The sequence below is a fragment of the Balaenoptera acutorostrata genome, chromosome 5 (assembly GCF_949987535.1).
Source record: "Balaenoptera acutorostrata chromosome 5, mBalAcu1.1, whole genome shotgun sequence".
Taxonomy (NCBI): domain Eukaryota; kingdom Metazoa; phylum Chordata; class Mammalia; order Artiodactyla; family Balaenopteridae; genus Balaenoptera; species Balaenoptera acutorostrata.
Window position 1 is genome coordinate 96,010,125 of NC_080068.1, and position 17,996 is coordinate 96,028,120.

Here is a 17,996-nt window from a genome sequence, read left to right on the forward strand (position 1 = left end):
GGTCCCAGGTAGAAGAATGCGGCAACAGTCTTACAATGTTCCCTGCTACGATAAGGCAAGGGCTCATCTCTGAACCAGCTTCTTAGAAGGAGTGACGTTATTCTTCATAAACAGTTTTACTTTAACATTACAATCCTTGTTTACAAACGTGTGTCTTAGGAAGGCAGGCCTCACACTCGTATTTGTTTGTAAAGCAAGATGTTCTGGGGGATATGGTTTGACCTCGGATGGAGTCAAATTTGCATAATTATGAATTGGGCTGCAATAGGTTTCCACTGTATTTTAAGAGAAGTTGTGAGACATGAGAAAAAGAGGCCTATTATTAAAACGCATACTGTTGATCCCAGGGGATTTGAATTCCAATTTCTGGCCCAAATGTGTCATGGCCTGAGGGGACTGTTAACTCAGACATAGGACATCCTTGGCCCTGAGAGACTGAAATCTAAGTAACAAAGAACAAAAAGAGACAGTCAGGGAAGCTCAAGGGTGTCTGGGTTTGGGAATTTGTCATCTGATTAAAAATAAATCTGTTAGAAGATACATGAATACTGCATACTAGTTGTATGCAGTTTGTCTCAGGATGCAAAAGCAACATTGGAATTAGCAATCCTATTCCAATAGCAAGACGCCTGCATAGTTGCACCTTGGCAGAAGCCTGGAGATGATTCAAGAGACCAGAGTGCCACCTGGTTCTGACTTTAATCCACTATGGAGAACAGTATGGAGGTTCCCTTGTATATATGTACTACATCTTCTTTATCCATTCCTCTGTCGATAGACATTTAGGTTGCTTCCATGTCTTGGCTAGTGTAAATAGTGCTGCAGTGAACATTGGGGTGCATGTATCTTTTCAGATTATGGTTTTCTCTGGATATATGCCCAGTAGTGGGATTGCTGTGTAATACGGTAGTTCTATTTTTAGTTTTTTAAGGAACCTCCATACTGTTCTCCATAGTGGCTATACCAATTTACATTCCTACAAAGAGTTTAGGACAGTTGCCTTTTCTCCACACCCTCTCCAGCATTTATTGTTTGTGGACTTTTTATAATGGCCATTCTGACTGGTGTGAGGTGATACCTCATTGTAGTTTTGGAATCTAATTTTTAAAAAATGATACAAATGAATTTATTTACAAAACAGAAACAGACTTACAGATGTCTAAAACGAACTTATGGTTACCAAAGGGGAAACGTGGTGGGGAGGGATAAATCAGAAGCTTGGGATGAACATACACACACTACTATATATAAGATAGATAACCAACAAGGACATACTGTATAGCACAGGGAACTCTACTCAGTATTCTGTGATAACCTATAAGAGAAAAGAATCTAAAAAAGAATGAATATATGTATATGTATAACTGAATCATTTTGCTGTACACCTGAAACTAACACAACATTGTAAATCAACTATACTGCAGTAAAATTAAAATTTTTAAAAATTAAAATAAAATAAAAGGTTGGACTTTAGGGTGCTAGAGACAGCTGTCTGCTTCATTACTAACTAGTCATCCGAACTTGAACAATTTACTTAGACTCTTCCTCCAAGCCTCAGTCTTCTCATCTATAAAATAGGGATGATAGGGTGCTATAAAGATTAAATGATATGATTGGCTAGACTACCCAGTGCTCACTGGGCTCACTGTGAATAGCAAGACGTGCTTTTACTGGAGTTGTATGTCTTTTGAATATAGGTGCATATATTAGTCAGCTCGGGCTGCCATGACAAAATGCCACAGACTGAGTGGTTTAAACAACAGAAATTTATTTCTCACGGTTCTGGAGGCTGGAAGTCTAAACTCAAGATGCCAGCTGGGTTGGTTTCTCCTGAGGCCTCCCTCCCTGGTTTGCAGATGGCTGCCTTCTCGCTGTGTCCTCACATGGCCTCTCCTCTGTGCCTGTGTATCCCTGGTGTCTCTCTCTCTCTTCTCATAAAGACACCATTTGTATTACATTCGGGTCCCACCCTTATGACTTCATTGAACTTTAATTATCTTCTTAAAGGTCGCATCTCCAAATCCAGTCATAGTGGAGGTTACGCCTTCAACATACAGATTTTAGGGGGGCATAATTCAACCCATAACAAGGCCAGAAGTCAGACTGCAGTAGATTAAAAAGAGAACAGGAGGTAGGAAATGGACCCAGTGGATATAGTCAACCTTTCTGAGACATTTGACAGTGCAGGAGAGGAGAGAAAAATGTTATTTTTAATCATTGTTATTTCTGTCAGTATTGAGAGAGAGTTTGGCAAAGTAGAAAAAACATAAGGTTTGGCATCAAAGACTTGGGTATAAATTCTACCTCTGTCTTTTCTCCTATGTAACACCTGGTCACTCATTTCTTCACCACTGTGAGACTCAGATTCCCCATATGTAAAAAAATGGATAATTCTACCTCATTGCGGAGTTATTGTGAGGATTAGAATTATATCAATAGAGCACCTAGCCCATCTCTTGGCATATAACGAACTTAATAAATGTTAAGCACTGTATTAAAAACCCCCCAGAGTGCATGCTTTTAAATGGTGGCTGAGTCACACTGTGAAGTTCCCAGTCCTACGAGGAATCATGCTGTGCTCTCCGCAGAGCTTGCCTCCCAAATCAGCATCTTGATTGGGTTAGGTGGTGTTGCTTTTATAACTTATGATATGCTGGTGATTGCGGATGATTTCAGGTGTGTTTTTAGAGCTTGTCAGCCTTCTGGAAATAGAAACAGCCCTTTGGCAGGTAGGAGTCATTAAGAAGTAAGGTGTCAGTCAGCTAGGAAAACAAGAGTCTGCAGGCAGACTCTTCAAGGGTGGTGCTTTGAATACTGCACGTGACGCTCATCCCATCACACATGCTTAACTCAATTACACGGACCCTCCGGCCCTGGTTCTTTTGTCTCAGTCTCAGCATCTTCAAGTCTGAGCCAGCTGGAGGAAGAAACCTTGTCGGTAGTGTGGTTTTGACTGCTGTGTTGTAACAAAGGCTGAGAAGTTAATGTGCTATTTTGTTTCTTTCCAGTGGAAAGGTCATTAGGGTTAGAGGAGGTTATGCTATGATTGAGAGATTGCTCAGAAAATCTGATTAAAATTTCCTCTACTTTTGCCCATGCTGTGTTTCTCAGAACAATGCATAGAGAATACTGTGATTCCAAAGAAAGCATTCAAGGTCCACCAGCTGTCCACAAACCCCAGTTTGAAAAATAATTTTCTAGAGGGCAGCTAAGGTTCAAGGGGCTCCAAGGGGATTGAAACTTCAGCGGCAACATCATTTGTTAATTGATTCACTTATTTTTTGTGTGTGTGTGATTTTATTTTATTTATTTATTTTTTAAACACCTTTATTGGAGTATAATTGCTTTACAATGGTGTGCTAGTTTCTGCTTTATAACAAAGTGAATCAGTTATACATATACATATGTTCCCATATCTCTTCCCTCTTGCATCTCCCTCCCTCCCACCCTCCCTATCCCACCCCGATAGGTGGTCACAAAGCACCGAGCTGATCTCCCTGTGCTATGCGGTTGCTTCCCACTAGCTATCTATTTTACATTTGGTAGTGTATATATGTCCATGACACTCTCTCACCCTGTCACATCTCACCCCTCCCCCTCCCCATATCCTCAAGTCCATTCTCTAGTAGGTCTGTGTCTTTATTCCCATCTTGCCACTAGGTTCTTCATGACCTTTTTTTTTTTTTTCCTTAGATTCCATATATATGTGTTAGCATACTGTATTTGTTTTTCTCTTTCTGACTTACTTCACTCTGTATGACAGACTCTAACTCCATCCACCTCATTACAAATACCTCCATTTCATTTCTTTTTATGGCTGAGTAATATTCCATTGTATGTATGTGCCACATCTTCTTTATCCATTCATCTGTCGATGGACACTTAGGTTGTTTCCATGTCCTGGCTATTGGAAATAGAGCTGCAATGAACATTGTGGTACATGACTCTTTTTGACCTATGGTTTTCTCAGGGTATATGCCCAGTAGTGGGATTGCTGGGTCATATGGTAGTTCTATTTTTAGTTTTTTAAGGAACCTCCATACTGTTCTCCATAGTGGCTGTATCAATTTACATTCCCACCAACAGTGCAAGAGTGTTCCCTTTTCTCCATACCCTCTCCAGCATTTATTGTTTCTAGATTTTTTGATGATGGCCATTCTGACCGGTGTGAGATGATACCTCATTGTAGTTTTGATTTGCATTTCTCTAATGATTAATGATGTTGAGCATTCTTTCATATGTCTGTTGGCCATCTGTATATCTTCTTTGGAGAAATGTCTATTTAGGTCTTCTGCCCATTTTTGGATTGGGTTGTTTGTTTTTTTGTTATTGAGCTGCGTGAGCTGCTTGTAAATCTTGGAGATTAATCCTTTGTCAGTTGCTTCATTTGCAAATATTTTCTCCCATTCTGAGGGTTGTCTTTTGGTCTTGTTTATGGTTTCCTTTGCTGTGCAAAAGCTTTTAAGTTTCATTAGGTCCCATTTGTTTATTTGTGTTTTTATTTCCATTTCTCTAGGGGCTGGGTCAAAAAGGATCTTGCTGTGATTTATGTCATAGAGGGTTCTGCCTATGTTTTCCTCTAAAAGTTTGATAGTGTCTGGCCTTACACTTAGGTCTTTAATCCATTTTGAGTTTATTTTTGTGTATGGTGTCAGGGAGTGTTCTAATTTCATACTTTTACATGTACCTGTCCAATTTTCCCAGCACCACGTATTGAAGAGGCTGTCTTTTCTCCACTGTATATGCTTGCCTCCTTTATCGAAGATAAGGTGACCATATGTGCGTGGGTTTATCTCTGGGCTTTCTATCCTGTTCCATTGATCTATATTTCTGTTTTTGTGCCAGTACAAAACTGTCTTGATTACTGTAGCTTTGTAATATAGTCTGAAGTCAGGGAGCCTGATTCCTCCAGCTCCATTTTTCGTTCTCAAGATTGCTTTGGCTATTTGGGGTCTTTTGTGTCTCCATACAAATTGTGAAATTTTTTGTTCTAGTTCTGTGAAAAATGCCAGTGGTAGTTTGATAGGGATTGCATTGAATCTGTAGATTGCTTTGGGTAGTAGAGTCATTTTCACAATGTTGATTCTTCCAATCCAAGAACATGGTATATCTCTCCATCTATTTGTATCATCTTTAATTTCTTTCATCAGTGTCCTATAATTTTCTGCATACAGGTCTTTTGTCTCCCTAGGTAGGTTTATTCCTAGATATTTTATTCTTTTTGTTGCAATGGTAAATGGGAGTGTTTTCTTAATTTCACTTTCAGATTTTTCATCTTAGTATATAGGAATGTAAGAGATTTCTGTGCATTAATTTTGTATCCTGCTACTTTACCAAATTCATTGATTAGCTCTAGTAGTTTTCTGGTAGCATCTTTAGGATTCTCTATGTATAGTATCATGGCATCTGCAAACAGTGACAGCTTTACTTCTTCTTTTCCGATATGGATTCCTTTTATTTCTTTTTCTTCTCTGATTGCTGTGGCTAACACTTCCAAAACTATGTTGAATAATAGTGGTGAGAGTGGGCAGCCTTGTCTTGTTCCTGATCTTAGTGGAAATGGTTTCAGTTTTTCACCATTGAGGACAATGTTGGCTGTGGGTTTGTCATATATGGCCTTTATTATGTTGAGGAAAGTTCCCTCTATGCCTACTTTCTGCAGGGCTTTTATCATAAATGGGTGTTGAATTTTGTCGAAAGCTTTCTCTGCATCTATTGAGATGATCATATGGTTTTTCTCCTTCAGTTTGTTAATATGATGTATCACGTTGATTGATTTGCGTATATTGAAGAATCCTTGCATTCCTGGAATAAACCCCACTTGATCATGGTGTATGATCTTTTTAATGTGCTGTTGGATTCTGTTTGCTAGTATTTTGTTGAGGATTTTTGCATCTATGTTCATCAGTGATATTGGCCTGTAGTTTTCTTTCTTTGTGACATCTTTGTCTGGTTTTGGTATCAGGGTGATGGTGGCCTCGTAGAATGAGTTGGGGAGTGTTCCTCCCTCTGCAATATTTTGGAAGAGTTTGAGCAGGATAGGTGTTAGCTCTTCTCTAAACGTTTGATAGAATTCACCTGTGAAGCCATCTGGTCCTGGGCTTTTGTTTGTTGGAAGATTTTTAATCACAGTTTCAATTTCAGTGCTTGTGATTGGTCTGTTCATATTTTCTATTTCTTCCTGGTTCAGTCTCAGTAGGTTGTGCATATCTAAGAATCTGTCCATTTCTTCCAGGTTGTCCATTTTATTGGCATAGAGCTGCTTGTAGTAATCTCTCATGATCGTTTGTATTTCTGCAGTGTCAGTGGTTACTTCTCCTTTTTCATTTCTAATTCTATGATTTGAGTCTTCTCCCTTTTTCTCTTGATGAGTCTGGCTAATGGTTTATCAATTTTGTTTATCTTCTCGAAGAACCAGCTTTTAGTTTCATTGATTTTTGCTATTGTTTCCTTCATTTCTTTTTCATTTATTTCTGATCTGATCTTTATGATTCCTTTCCTTCTGCTAGCTTTGGGGTTTTTTTGCTCTTCTTTTTCTAATTGCTTTAGGTGCAAGGTTAGGTTGTTTATTCGAGATGTTTCCTGTTTCTTGATGTAGGCTTGTATTGCTATAAACTTCCCTCTTAGCACTGCTTTTGCTGCATCCCATAGGTTTTGGGTCGTCGTGTCTCCATTGTCATTTGTTTCTAGGTATTTTTTGATTTCCCCTTTGATTTCTTCAGTGATCACTTCGTTATTAAGTAGTGTATTGTGTAGCCTCCATGTGTTTGTATTTTTTACAGATCTTTTCCTGTAATTGATATCTAGTCTCATAGCGTTGTGGTAGGAAAAGATAGTTGATAATTTCAATTTTCTTAAATTTACCAAGGCTTGATTTGTGACCCAAGATATGATCTATCCTGGAGAATGTTCCATGAGCACTTGAGAAAAATGTGTATTCTGTTGTTTTTGGGTGGAATGTCCTATAAATATCAATTAAGTCCATCTTGTTTAATGTATCATTTAAAGCTTGTGTTTCCTTATTTATTTTCATTTTGGATGCTCTGTCCATTGGTGAAAGTGGGGTGTTAAAGTCCCCTACTATGATTGTGTTGCTGTCGATTTCCCCTTTTATGGCTGTTAGTATTTGCCTTATGTATTGAGGTGCTCCTATGTTGGGTGCATAAATATTTACAATTGTTATACCTTCCTCTTGGATCGATCCCTTGATCATTATATAGTGTCCTTCTTTGTCTCTTGTAATAGTCTTTATTTTAAAGTCTATTTTGTCTGATATGAGAATTGCTACTCCAGCTTTCTTTTGATTTCCATTTGCATGGAATATCTTTTTCCATCCCCTCACTTTCAGTCTGTATGTGTCTCTAGGTCTGAAGTGGGTCTCTTGTAGACAGCATATATATGGGTCTTGTTTTTGTATCCATTCAGCCAGCCTGTGTCTTTTGGTGGGAGCGTTTAATCCATTTACATTTAAGGTAATTATTGATATGTATGTTCCTATTCCCATTTTCTTAAATATTTTGGGTTTGTTATTGTAGGTGTTTTCCTTCTCTTGTGTTTCTTGCCTAGAGAAGTTCCTTTAGCATTTGTTGTAAAGCTGGTTTGGTGGTGCTGAACTCTCTCAGCTTTTGCTTGTCTGTAAAGGTTTTAATTTCTCCATCAAATCTGAATGAGATCCTTGCTGGGTAGAGTAACCTTGGTTGTAGGTTTTTCTCCTTCATGACTTTAAGTATATCCTGCCACTCCCTTCTGGCTTGCAGAGTTTCTGCTGAAAGATCAGCTGTTAACCTTATGGGGATTCCCTTGTGTGTTATTTGTTGTTTTTCCCTTGCTGCTTTTAATATGTTTTCTTTATATTTAATTTTTGATAGTTTGATTAATATGTGTCTTGGCGTGTTTCTCCTTGAATTTATCCTGTATGGGACTCTCTGTGCTTCCAGGACTTGATTAACTATTTCCTTTCCCATATTAGGGCAGTTTTCAACTATAATCTCTTCAAATATTTTCTCAGTCCCTTTCTTTTTCTCTTCTTCTTCTGGGACCCCTATAATTCGAATGTTGTTGCGTTTAATGTTGTCCCAGAGGTCTCTGAGACTGTCCTCAGTTCTTTTCATTCTTTTTTCTTTATTCTGCTCTGCAGTAGTTATTTCCACTCTTTTATCTTCCAGGTCATTTATCCGTTCTTCTGCCTCCGTTATTCTGCTATTGATCCCGTCTAGAGTATTTTTAATTTCATTTATTGTGTTTTTCATCGTTGCTTGGTTCCTCTTTAGTTCTTCTACGTCCTTGTTAAATGTTTCTTGCATTTTGTCTAGTCTATTTCCAAGATTTTGGATCATCTTTACTATCATTATTCTGAATTCTTTTTCAGGTAGACTGCCTATTTCCTCTCCATTTGTTAGGTCTGGTGTGTTTTGACCCTGCTCCTTCACCTGCTGTGTGGTTTTTTGTCTTCTCATTTTGTTTATCTTACTGTGTTTGGGGTCTCCTTTTCACAGGCTGCAGGTTCGTAGTTCCTGTTGTTTTTGGTATCTGTCCCCAGTGGCTAAGGTTCATTCAGTGGGTTGTGTAGGCTTCCTGGTGGAGGGGACTAGTGCCTCTGTTCTGGTGGATGAGGTTGGATCTTGTCTTTCTGGTGGGCACGTCCACGTCTGGTGGTGTGTTTTGGGGTGTCTGTGGCCTTATCATGATTTTAGGCAGCCTCTCTGCTAATGGATGGGGCTGTATTCCTGTCTTGCTAGTTGTTTGGCATAGGGTGTCCAGCACTGTAGCTTGCTGGTCGTTGAATGAAGCTGGGTCTTGATGTTGAGATGGAGATCTCTGAGAGATTTTCGCCGTTTGGTATTATGTGGAGCTGGGAGGTCTCTTGTGGACCAGTATCCTGAAGTTGGCTCTCCCACCTCAGAGGCACAGCCCTGATGCCTGGCTGGAGTACCAAGAGCCTTTCATCCACATGGCTCAGAATAAAAGGGAGAAAAAAATAGAAAGAAAGAAAGAGGATAAAATAAAATAAAATAAAGCTATTATGATAAAAAATAAGAAAAAAAATTATTAAGAATAAATTTATTAAGAAAAAAATTTTTTAATTTTTAAAAATAGATTTATTAATTTTTATAATAAAAAATAAGGAAAAAATAAGAAAAAATCTATTAAGAAAAAAATTTTAATTTTTTAAAATAAAAAATATGAAAAAACTTATTTAAAAAATTTTTTTTAATTTCTAAAAATAGAAAATAAGGAAAAAATTATTAAGAAAACATTTATTAGGAAAAAAAAACAAAAACAAAAATGGACGGACCTAACCCTAGGACTAATGGTGAAAGCAAAGCTATACAGACAAAATCTCACCCAGAAGCATACACATATACACTCACAAAAAAAGGAAAAGGGGAAAAATTAATATCTCCTGCTCCCAGAGTCCACCTCCTGAATTTGGGCTGATTCGTTGTCTATTCAGGTATTCAGCAGATGCAGGCACATCAAGTTGTTTGTGGAGTTTTAATCCGCTGCTTCTGAGGCTGCTGGGAGAGATTTCCCCTTCTCTTCCCTGTTCGCACAGCTCCTGGGGTTCAGCTTTGGATTTGGACCCGCCTCTGCGTGTAGGTCGCCTGAGGGCGTCTGTTCCCCGCCCAGACAGGACGGGGTTAAAGGAGCAGCTGCTTCGGGGGCTCTGGCTCACCCAGGCCGCGGGGAGGGAGCGGTACGGAGGAGGCGGGGCGAGCCTGCGGCGGCCGAGGCCGGCGTGACGTTGCACCAGCTCGAGGCGCGCCGTGCGTTCTCCCGTGGGAAGTTGTCCGCGGATCACGGGAGCCTGGCCATGGTGGGCTGCACTGGCTCCCGGGAGGGGCGGTGTGGAGAGTGACCTGTGCTCGCACACAGGCTTCTTGGTGGCGGCAGCAGCAGCCTTAACGTCTCCTTCCTGTCTCTGGGGTCCACGCTGACAGCCGCGGGTCGCACCTGTCTCTGGAACTCGTTTAGGCGGCGCTCTGAATCCCCTCTCCTTGCGCACCGCGAAACAAAGAGGCAAGAAAAAGTCTCTTGCCTCTTCGGCAGCTGCAGACATTTTCCCGGACTCCCTCCCGGCTAGCACCGAAGTCCAAGCCTCAGCTCCCAGCCCCGCCCGCCCCGGCGGCTGAGCAGACAAGCCTCTCGGGCTGGTGAGCGCAGCTCGGCGCCGAGCCTCTGTGCGGGAGTCTCTCCGATTTTCCCTCTGCGCCCCTGTTGCTGTGGGATCTGCGCTGATAGCCGCAGCTCGCGCCCATCTCTGGAGCTCGTTTAGGCGGCGCTCTGAATCCTCTCTCCTTGCGCACCGCGAAACAAAGAGGCAAGAAAAAGTCTCTTGCCTCTTTGGCAGCTGCAGACCTTTTCCCGGACTCCCTCCCGGCTAGCTGTGGCGCACTAGCTCCTTCAGGCTGTGTTCACGCCGCCAACCCCAGTCCTCTCCCTGCGATCCGACCGAAACCCGAGCCTCAGCTCCCAGCCCCTGCCCGCCCCGGCGGGTGAGCAGACAAGCCTCTCGGGCTGGTGAGTGCTGGTCGGCGCCACTCCTCCGTGCGGGAATCTCTCCGCTTTGCCCTCTGCACCCCTGTGGCTGTGCCCTCCTCCGTGACTCCGAAGCTTCCCCCCTCTGCCACCCGCAGTCTCTGCCCGCGAAGGGGCTTCCTAGTGTGTGGACACCTTTCCTCCTTCACGGCTCCCTCCCATTGGTGCGGGTTCCGTCCCTATTCTTTTGTCTCTGTTTTTTCTTTGTTCTTTTGTCCTACCCAAGTACGTGGGGATTTTCTTGCCTTTTGGGAGGTCTGAGGTCTTCTGCCAGCGTTCAGTGGGTGTTCTGTAGGAGCAGTTCCACATGTAGATGTATTTCTACTGTATCTGTGGGAAGGAAGGTGATCTCCGCGTCTTTCTCTTCCGCCATCTTGCCCCTCCTCCTGATTCACTTATTCACCCATCCCCCCAAAATTTTTGAGGAACTCTGGGGTATTAGACTCTATGTTAGGTCCAGAGGATATACAGGTCTGTTAAGACATTGCTCCTGTCCTCATGGCACTCACAATGAGGAAGACAGACATGAACAGATCATAAATGTAATTAGTGTTTTACATGCCATATGAGAGGTAGGTAAGACATGAGGACTCTGACCAGGGACCCATCAAGTTCTGCATGGTGGAATAATTGGAAAGGCTTCAGAAAGAAGGCAGTAATATTTAAATGGGATTATAAAAGATATATGTATTTCAATTGGAGGAAAAAGGAAAGAGGAATATTTTAAGTTGAGGAAATTATACTGTAAATGATTCAAAACATGCTTTCATCAAGACATTTTCAAGAAAGCAGAGTCTTTCCATCTGTTATTGTCTATTTATATTAGGTCTATTCCGTGGCATGTATTTCTGCATTGGCAACTGCAATAACTTCAACACAGTCCAATGCACTGGATCAACAGAAATTTTATGGAGGACCATCTTCCTACATCCTCTCAAGCTCAGGACCCATTGAGTAGAATCAACCCATCCAGTCCAAAGAACAAAAAAGAAAATTGAAAAAGCTCCATTTTAGCTTTTAAAATTTTCCCCATAAAACCCAACCTGAGGTCAGTTTTTTAATGCCTAGCTGCCTTTTCTCAGCTACTTTTAGCCCTGTGCAAATTCTTTAGGTACACACTGCACTTAGTTCCTCATCAAGTTTATCCTTGTCATCTCAGAGTTTATTCTTGGCCTGCCCATCTTTTCATAGCCTTTTATTATTCTTATTCCCCCATCACTATTCTGCAGCTTTTTCATATCATTGTTCCAAAATAAACTATTATAATATGAAAAGTACAAAACAAATATTTGCTTTTATCTCCTCTTCCTCACTTTGACAAACACAACCTTTCCAAGGATTTATTTCATTGCCTTTATTGGTCTTTTGTAAACTGCTTGAGGGCAGTAATTAAGACACACCAAGATTAGGGTTCCACTGACTTTCTTTTCCCTGATAAGTGAGAGCTCTGGCCCCTCACTGCCCTCAGAGTGTCAGGGCAGTAAGTAGACACAGATGTTAACGAGAGGCAACATCATTAATTATCAAAAATTATGTGACTTTTGTAGTCAAAAATGTCTAAATTTCCAACTAACACATGAGCCATGGAATCAGGAGTGTGTGGCCCTGAGACGAGTTGATGAGAAGATGTTCTCCTGAGCCTCAGCTGTCTGAGTTGGGAATCTGTAGCTAAGAGTAAGGGATATAATGGAGAGAAGCCATGGCTTCAGTACTGGCCCTGGATGTGAGGAGTTCCTTAGCTGAGGTGTAGACTGGACCATGGCAGGAAGAATCTCTTAGGTCTCCATTGGGCCCCACTGCAAAGCAGCTGAAATTACTTAAGGATGCTATACTTTGAGACCTGGGCACCCAGATCCTAATATATCCCAATATCTCCCGACTTGCATTCTACAGGACCCTAGGACACAGATGAAGATGTTAGCAGAGGTTACTTGTGGGGAGAAAGTTCAGTGGACAAATACCATTTGGGGTCAATGGGTTAAACAAAGTTAAACAGAATTCTTTGTTGCAAATCCTCCCAAAACCTTTATATTCCAGTGTTTTGCTCCCAAACTACATTAAACTTTACCAAATTTACATGGACACAAAATTCTTTTCTTTGTGTAGAGCATCTTTGAGAAATCATAGTGTAAATATAATTCACAAAGCAAAGTATAATATTTCAGCATTTATCCGTAGCTATGGATTCCCTTGGCTGCAAAGTAGGGTGTAGCCAGAAGTTCCCTGGGCTCCTGTCCATCCAGTGTGCACCTATGAAGACTGGGTTTATGCCAGTCAAACTGGCAGCTGAGTACTTGACTCCTTTCAGCACCTGATCGCTCTGCTTTATTTGTAGCCCCAGGCAAAACATTTGATTTTAATGGAATCTTCAGAGTGTATTTAGCAGAGTCCTATCTCACAGTTGCATGATACAAGGGTGGTACAGACTGCTATCAAACTAAAATTCCATTTTTGTAACTAGTGCTTGATATATACACACATTTGAAGGGTTAAGATTTTCCATGATTTTTACACTTTTCAAACTGTACTGTAAAAATGTTCATAGTGTGGTGTCTGATGACTAGAAAGTTTGAAAAAATATTATGTAGAATTAGCTTAATACTGTATACTCTGGGAAATGTAAAGACTGTTATTAGCAGTGTGAGAATCCTTCCTCTGGAAAAATCAGACATGCAGTAAACATTTCATTCCATTTTCCTCTGTTGCTGTGTATACACATTGGAGAGCAGTGGCCGTTCTTAAGACTTTGGTTTTCCTTCACAGACAGCGTGGAAGATGAACTGGAGATGGCCACCGTCAGGCATCGGCCTGAGGCTCTCGAGCTTCTGGAAGCCCAGAGCAAATTTACCAAGAAGGAGCTCCAGATTCTTTACAGAGGATTTAAGAATGTAAGAACTTTCTTTTTGACTTTACCTTCACACAGTTCTCAGAGGAGCACTGAGAAACGAGAGGGAAAAGGGGAAAATGTGCAGTTCTGTGAGAGCCCCATCCTATGTACACTTCTTATAGATCTTTCCTAGATATGAAAATTGTTGATATCCATTTGGGCTTTGGTTCACTTTGGTACGCCATTGCTTGTACAATCAAACAAGGATGAGTACAGAAGAAAGGTTTACTTTATTCAATTTCTAGTTGGGATTTTTTTTTTTTTCCTTTTCGGTTATATCGACATCATTTCAATAAGCTCTAATTGTCTATAGGACTAATTGACTATAGATTGGAGCCTATCAAGGAACTCCACTCCTAGCATTGCAGAAAAGTCATGATAAGTTTGATAATTTCTAAAAGAGCACGTTACCCATGACTCTGAAAGACAGGTGTCTGTAGGTAGTCCCTCCTTTCGGTTCTCTGTGATCCAGGTGCACCTATCAGGCTCCTTCCTGAGTGAATCATCATCAAGAAGAGTGATAGTCCTTGCACACCAGAGGGTGAGGGTGAGAGGCAATGAGTGGGCCGGGCAATCTGTCAGGCATACACTCCTAGTGATGCCTTGGTATATGCTCAGGATTAAGCTAGATACTGCAGGGTATTCGAAAGCCAGAGGAGATATGCTTCTGTCCTCAAGGAGCTAATGGTCTGAATAGGCAGAGAACACTTGCCCTCATGAATTTATTTGAAAGTAATTCATCCTTAAAAGTATTAAATGGTTGTATATTAAGGGGCATACAGAGCCCAAGATGTGTTATGTTCTTACACATATGTAAACCGTAGTTACATATGCTACAGGTGTCCCTTGAGATCCTAGTGAATTGCTTCGATTCCTCCTCAAATCCAGCCCCTAACAGCCCCCATTCCATGGTCTGTAGGAATCTATAGAGTCCAAAGATTTCTGCTAATTCCATCCTCTTCAAATGTGTCCACCTCAATGCTATCTCTGTCCAACCTCATGCAGATGATAAACTCTGCCTCTTCTATGGTATCCACACAAAAATTTACTTACAGAATTTGTAATGCTAGTTGCCTTTTCAGAATATTTTTATAAGGTCCCAACATGCATATTGCACACAAACTTCCGCCACCTCTCTGACTCCATGGGGTCTCTTTCTACCCCATTTCTGCTCCTCACTGCCCTCCTTGCCTGGGCTACCTAAATGTTTCCTTCCATTGCTCCTCTGAAACCTGGTCCTCTTCTGACACCCAGGCATTTGTGGGGGTGGAATGCGTGGGGAGGAAGGCGATATAATGGAGGTGGGTGCTTACCCCACACAGGTAAGACTCATATTACACATCAAGATGTGTAATCTATCAAGATGACACATACAAATAAACAGACCTAAAGACAAAGGGACTTTGAAAATTAGGCTCAAGAATTCTTAGTCATGCCTAGGCTGCAACAGAGAGAGGAAGCACTTACAATGAAACAGCACTGACCAATGACAGCAGCAAACCACTGAACAGTGAGGATGGGGAGGGAGAAGAGGTGAAAAAGACCAAGTCTTGGCTGAAAGTAAATGCTAAGAGAAGGCTCATCGTAGAATAGAATTTCAAAGGCATTCCTGTGAACATCCAAACTCCTTTGCTCTAATTCAGAGATCTTGTGATGAATTTTTTTCTTTATAACAATGGATTATGCATCAGATACAAAATGGTTGCCTAGTAAAGAACTTAACCAACCTCTCAGCGTCCCTGCACTGCTGCTACATTATCACTCCACTGCCTTCGCTGCAGGTCTCCCAGTTTGGGGTCTGGTTGCCTTTCATGCCATTTGTTGCAAATTGGAATCATGATTACTGCCATCATTAACTTTCGGAGCCAGCATCTTCACAGCCTCTCTTCTACAAGTGGCACTTCATGAAAAATTGCCCAGGCTCTGAAGGCTGCATTCATTGCTTTGTTTGATTTCTTTCTTTGCCTGCTTGTCCTCTTTTCTTCCTTTGCTCCACTTCCCTCTCTCTCTCTTTTTTTTTTTTTTTATACAGCAGGTTCTTATTAGTCATCAATTTTATACACATCAGTGTATGCATGTCAATCCCAATCTCCCAGTTCATCACACAACCACCCCCACCCTCCACCGCTTTCCCCCCTTGGTGTCCATACATTTGTTCTCTACATCTGTGTCTCAATTTCTGCCCTGCAAACCGGTTGATCTGTACCATTTTTCTAGGTTCCACATATATGCGTTAATATACGATATTTGTTTTTTTCTTTCTGATTTACTTCACTCTGTATGACAGTCTCTAGATCCATCCATGTCTCAACAAATGACCCAATTTCATTCCTTTTTATGGCTGAGTAATATTCCATTGTATATATGTATCACATCTTCTTTATCCATTCGTCTGTCGATGGGCATTTAGATTGCTTCCATGACCTGGCTATTGTAAATAGTGCTGCGATGAACATTGGGGTGCATGTGTCCCACTTCCCTCTCTTTTCCCGACCTCTTTTCTCTCCCCCTTTCCTATCCTCCTGATCCCTTCTCTGTTTCTTCATTCCTCCATTCTCTCCCTCCTCTTTTACCTCCCTTGTCTCTTCTCTGCATCAATTCTTGTCTCCTTTTTTTTTGCCTCTTCCCCTTCCTTCCTATCTTTAATTTTTCTCATCTCTCTTCATTGTCTTTCTGTCTCCCTACCCCGTCCCATGAGATAAATTTCCATCAGACCTGAATGTACCCAAAGCATACTTTATATAATTCTTTAAATGAAAGGACTTCATAGTTTGCTCAGAACGTATTAATCAATATCTCTGATAAAGAAAACGAGTGGCCCTTTAATTTTTATTTCTTTTCCTGTAGTCAGTGTACAGCTCTAATAAATATGCCCTAAAATACAGCAAGAGAGGCCCTAAAGCAGGGCAGCAGCACTCTTATTTCACAGGATGGCAGCAATCTGAAGGATCTTAGCAACAGAGAAAGCAAATCAACTACCCTTGGTTTCCTGAACAACAATTATCTCAAGTCCTTAAGATCAAAACATCATTTCCATGAAAACAATTGAGATATTCATTTTTAAGGAAACCTTTTAAAACTCACCATTGTTTAAAATTTTTTATTTTATCTATTTTTTTAAACAGCAGGTTCTTATTAATCATCCATTTTATACATATTAGTGCATACATGTCAATCCCAATCTCCCAATTCATACCACCACCACCCCCAGCTTTCCCCCCTTGGTGTCCATATGTTTGTTCTCTACATCTGTGTCTCTATTTCTGCCTTGCAAACTGGTTCATCTGTACCATTTTTCTAGATTCCATATATATGCGTTAATATACGCTATTTGTTTTTCTCTTTCTGACTCACTTTGCTCTGTATGACAGTCTCTAGGTCCATCCATGTCTCTACAAATGACCCAATTTTGTTCCTTTTTATGGCTGAGTAATATTCCATTGCATATATGTACCACATCTTCTTTATCCATTTGTCTGTCCATGGGCATTTAGGTTGGTTCCATGATCTGGCTATTGTAAATAGTGCTGCAATGAACATTGGGGTGCATGTGTTTTTTTGAATTATGGCTTTCTCTGGGTATATGTCCAGTAGTGAGATTGTTGGGTCATATGGTAGTTCTATTTTTAGTTTTTTAAGGAACCTCCATACTGTTCTCCATATTGACTGTATCAATTTACATTCCCACCAACAGTGCAAGAGGGTTCCCTTTTCTCCACACCCTCTCCAGCATTTGTGGTTTGTAGATTTTCTGATAATGCACATTCTAATGGCTGTGAGGTGATACCTCACTGTAGTTTTGATTTGCATTTCTCTAATAATTAGTGATGTTGAGCAGCTTTTCATGTGCTTCTTGGCCATCTGTGTGTCTTCTTTGGAGAAATGTCTGTTTAGGTCTTCTGCCCATTTTTGGATTTGTTTGTTTGTTTTTTTAATATTGAGCTGCATGAACTGTTTATATATTTTGGAAATTAATCCTTTGTCCGTTGATTCATTTGGAAATATTTTCTCCCATTCTGAGGGTTGTCTTTTCATCCTGTTTATAGTTCCCTTTGCTGTGCAAAAGCTTTTAAGTTTCATTAGGTCCCATTTGTTTATTTTTGTTTTTATTTCCATTACTCTAGGAGGTGGGTCAAAAAGATCTTGCTGTGATTTATGTCAAAGAGTGTTCTTCCTATGTTTTCCTCTAAGAGTTTTATAGTGTCCAGTCTTACATTTAAGTCTTCCATTTTGAGTTTATTTTTGTGTATGGTGTTAGGGAGTGTTCTAAATTCATTCTTTTACATGTAGCTGTCCAGTTTTCCCAGCACCACTTATTGAAGAGACTGTCTTTTCTCCATTGTATATCTTTGCCTCCTTTGTCATAGATTAGATGACCATAGGTGCATGGGTTTATCTCTGGGCTTTCTATCCTGTTCCATTGATCTATATTTCTGTTTTTGTGCCAGTACCATATTGTGTTGATTACTGTAGCTCTGTAGAATAGTCTGAAGTCAGAGAGCCTGATTCCTCCAGCTCCATTTTTTTGCCTCAAGACTGCTTTGGCTATTCGGGGTCTTTTGTGTCTCCA

General features: G+C 40.7%; 1 protein-coding gene across 4 annotated transcripts in view; it reads left to right on the forward strand.

The window, feature by feature from the left end:
* The window catches only part of KCNIP4 (potassium voltage-gated channel interacting protein 4), a 526,085-nt gene that overhangs the window by 401,089 nt on the left and 107,000 nt on the right, over positions 1-17,996 (forward strand). For all 4 annotated transcript variants that reach the window (XM_007187624.2, XM_057547214.1, XM_057547215.1 and 1 more), the window contains exon 2: positions 13,303-13,427. In XM_007187624.2, coding sequence (XP_007187686.1) covers positions 13,303-13,427 — 125 coding nt within the window. The remainder of the gene's footprint in view (positions 1-13,302; positions 13,428-17,996) is intronic.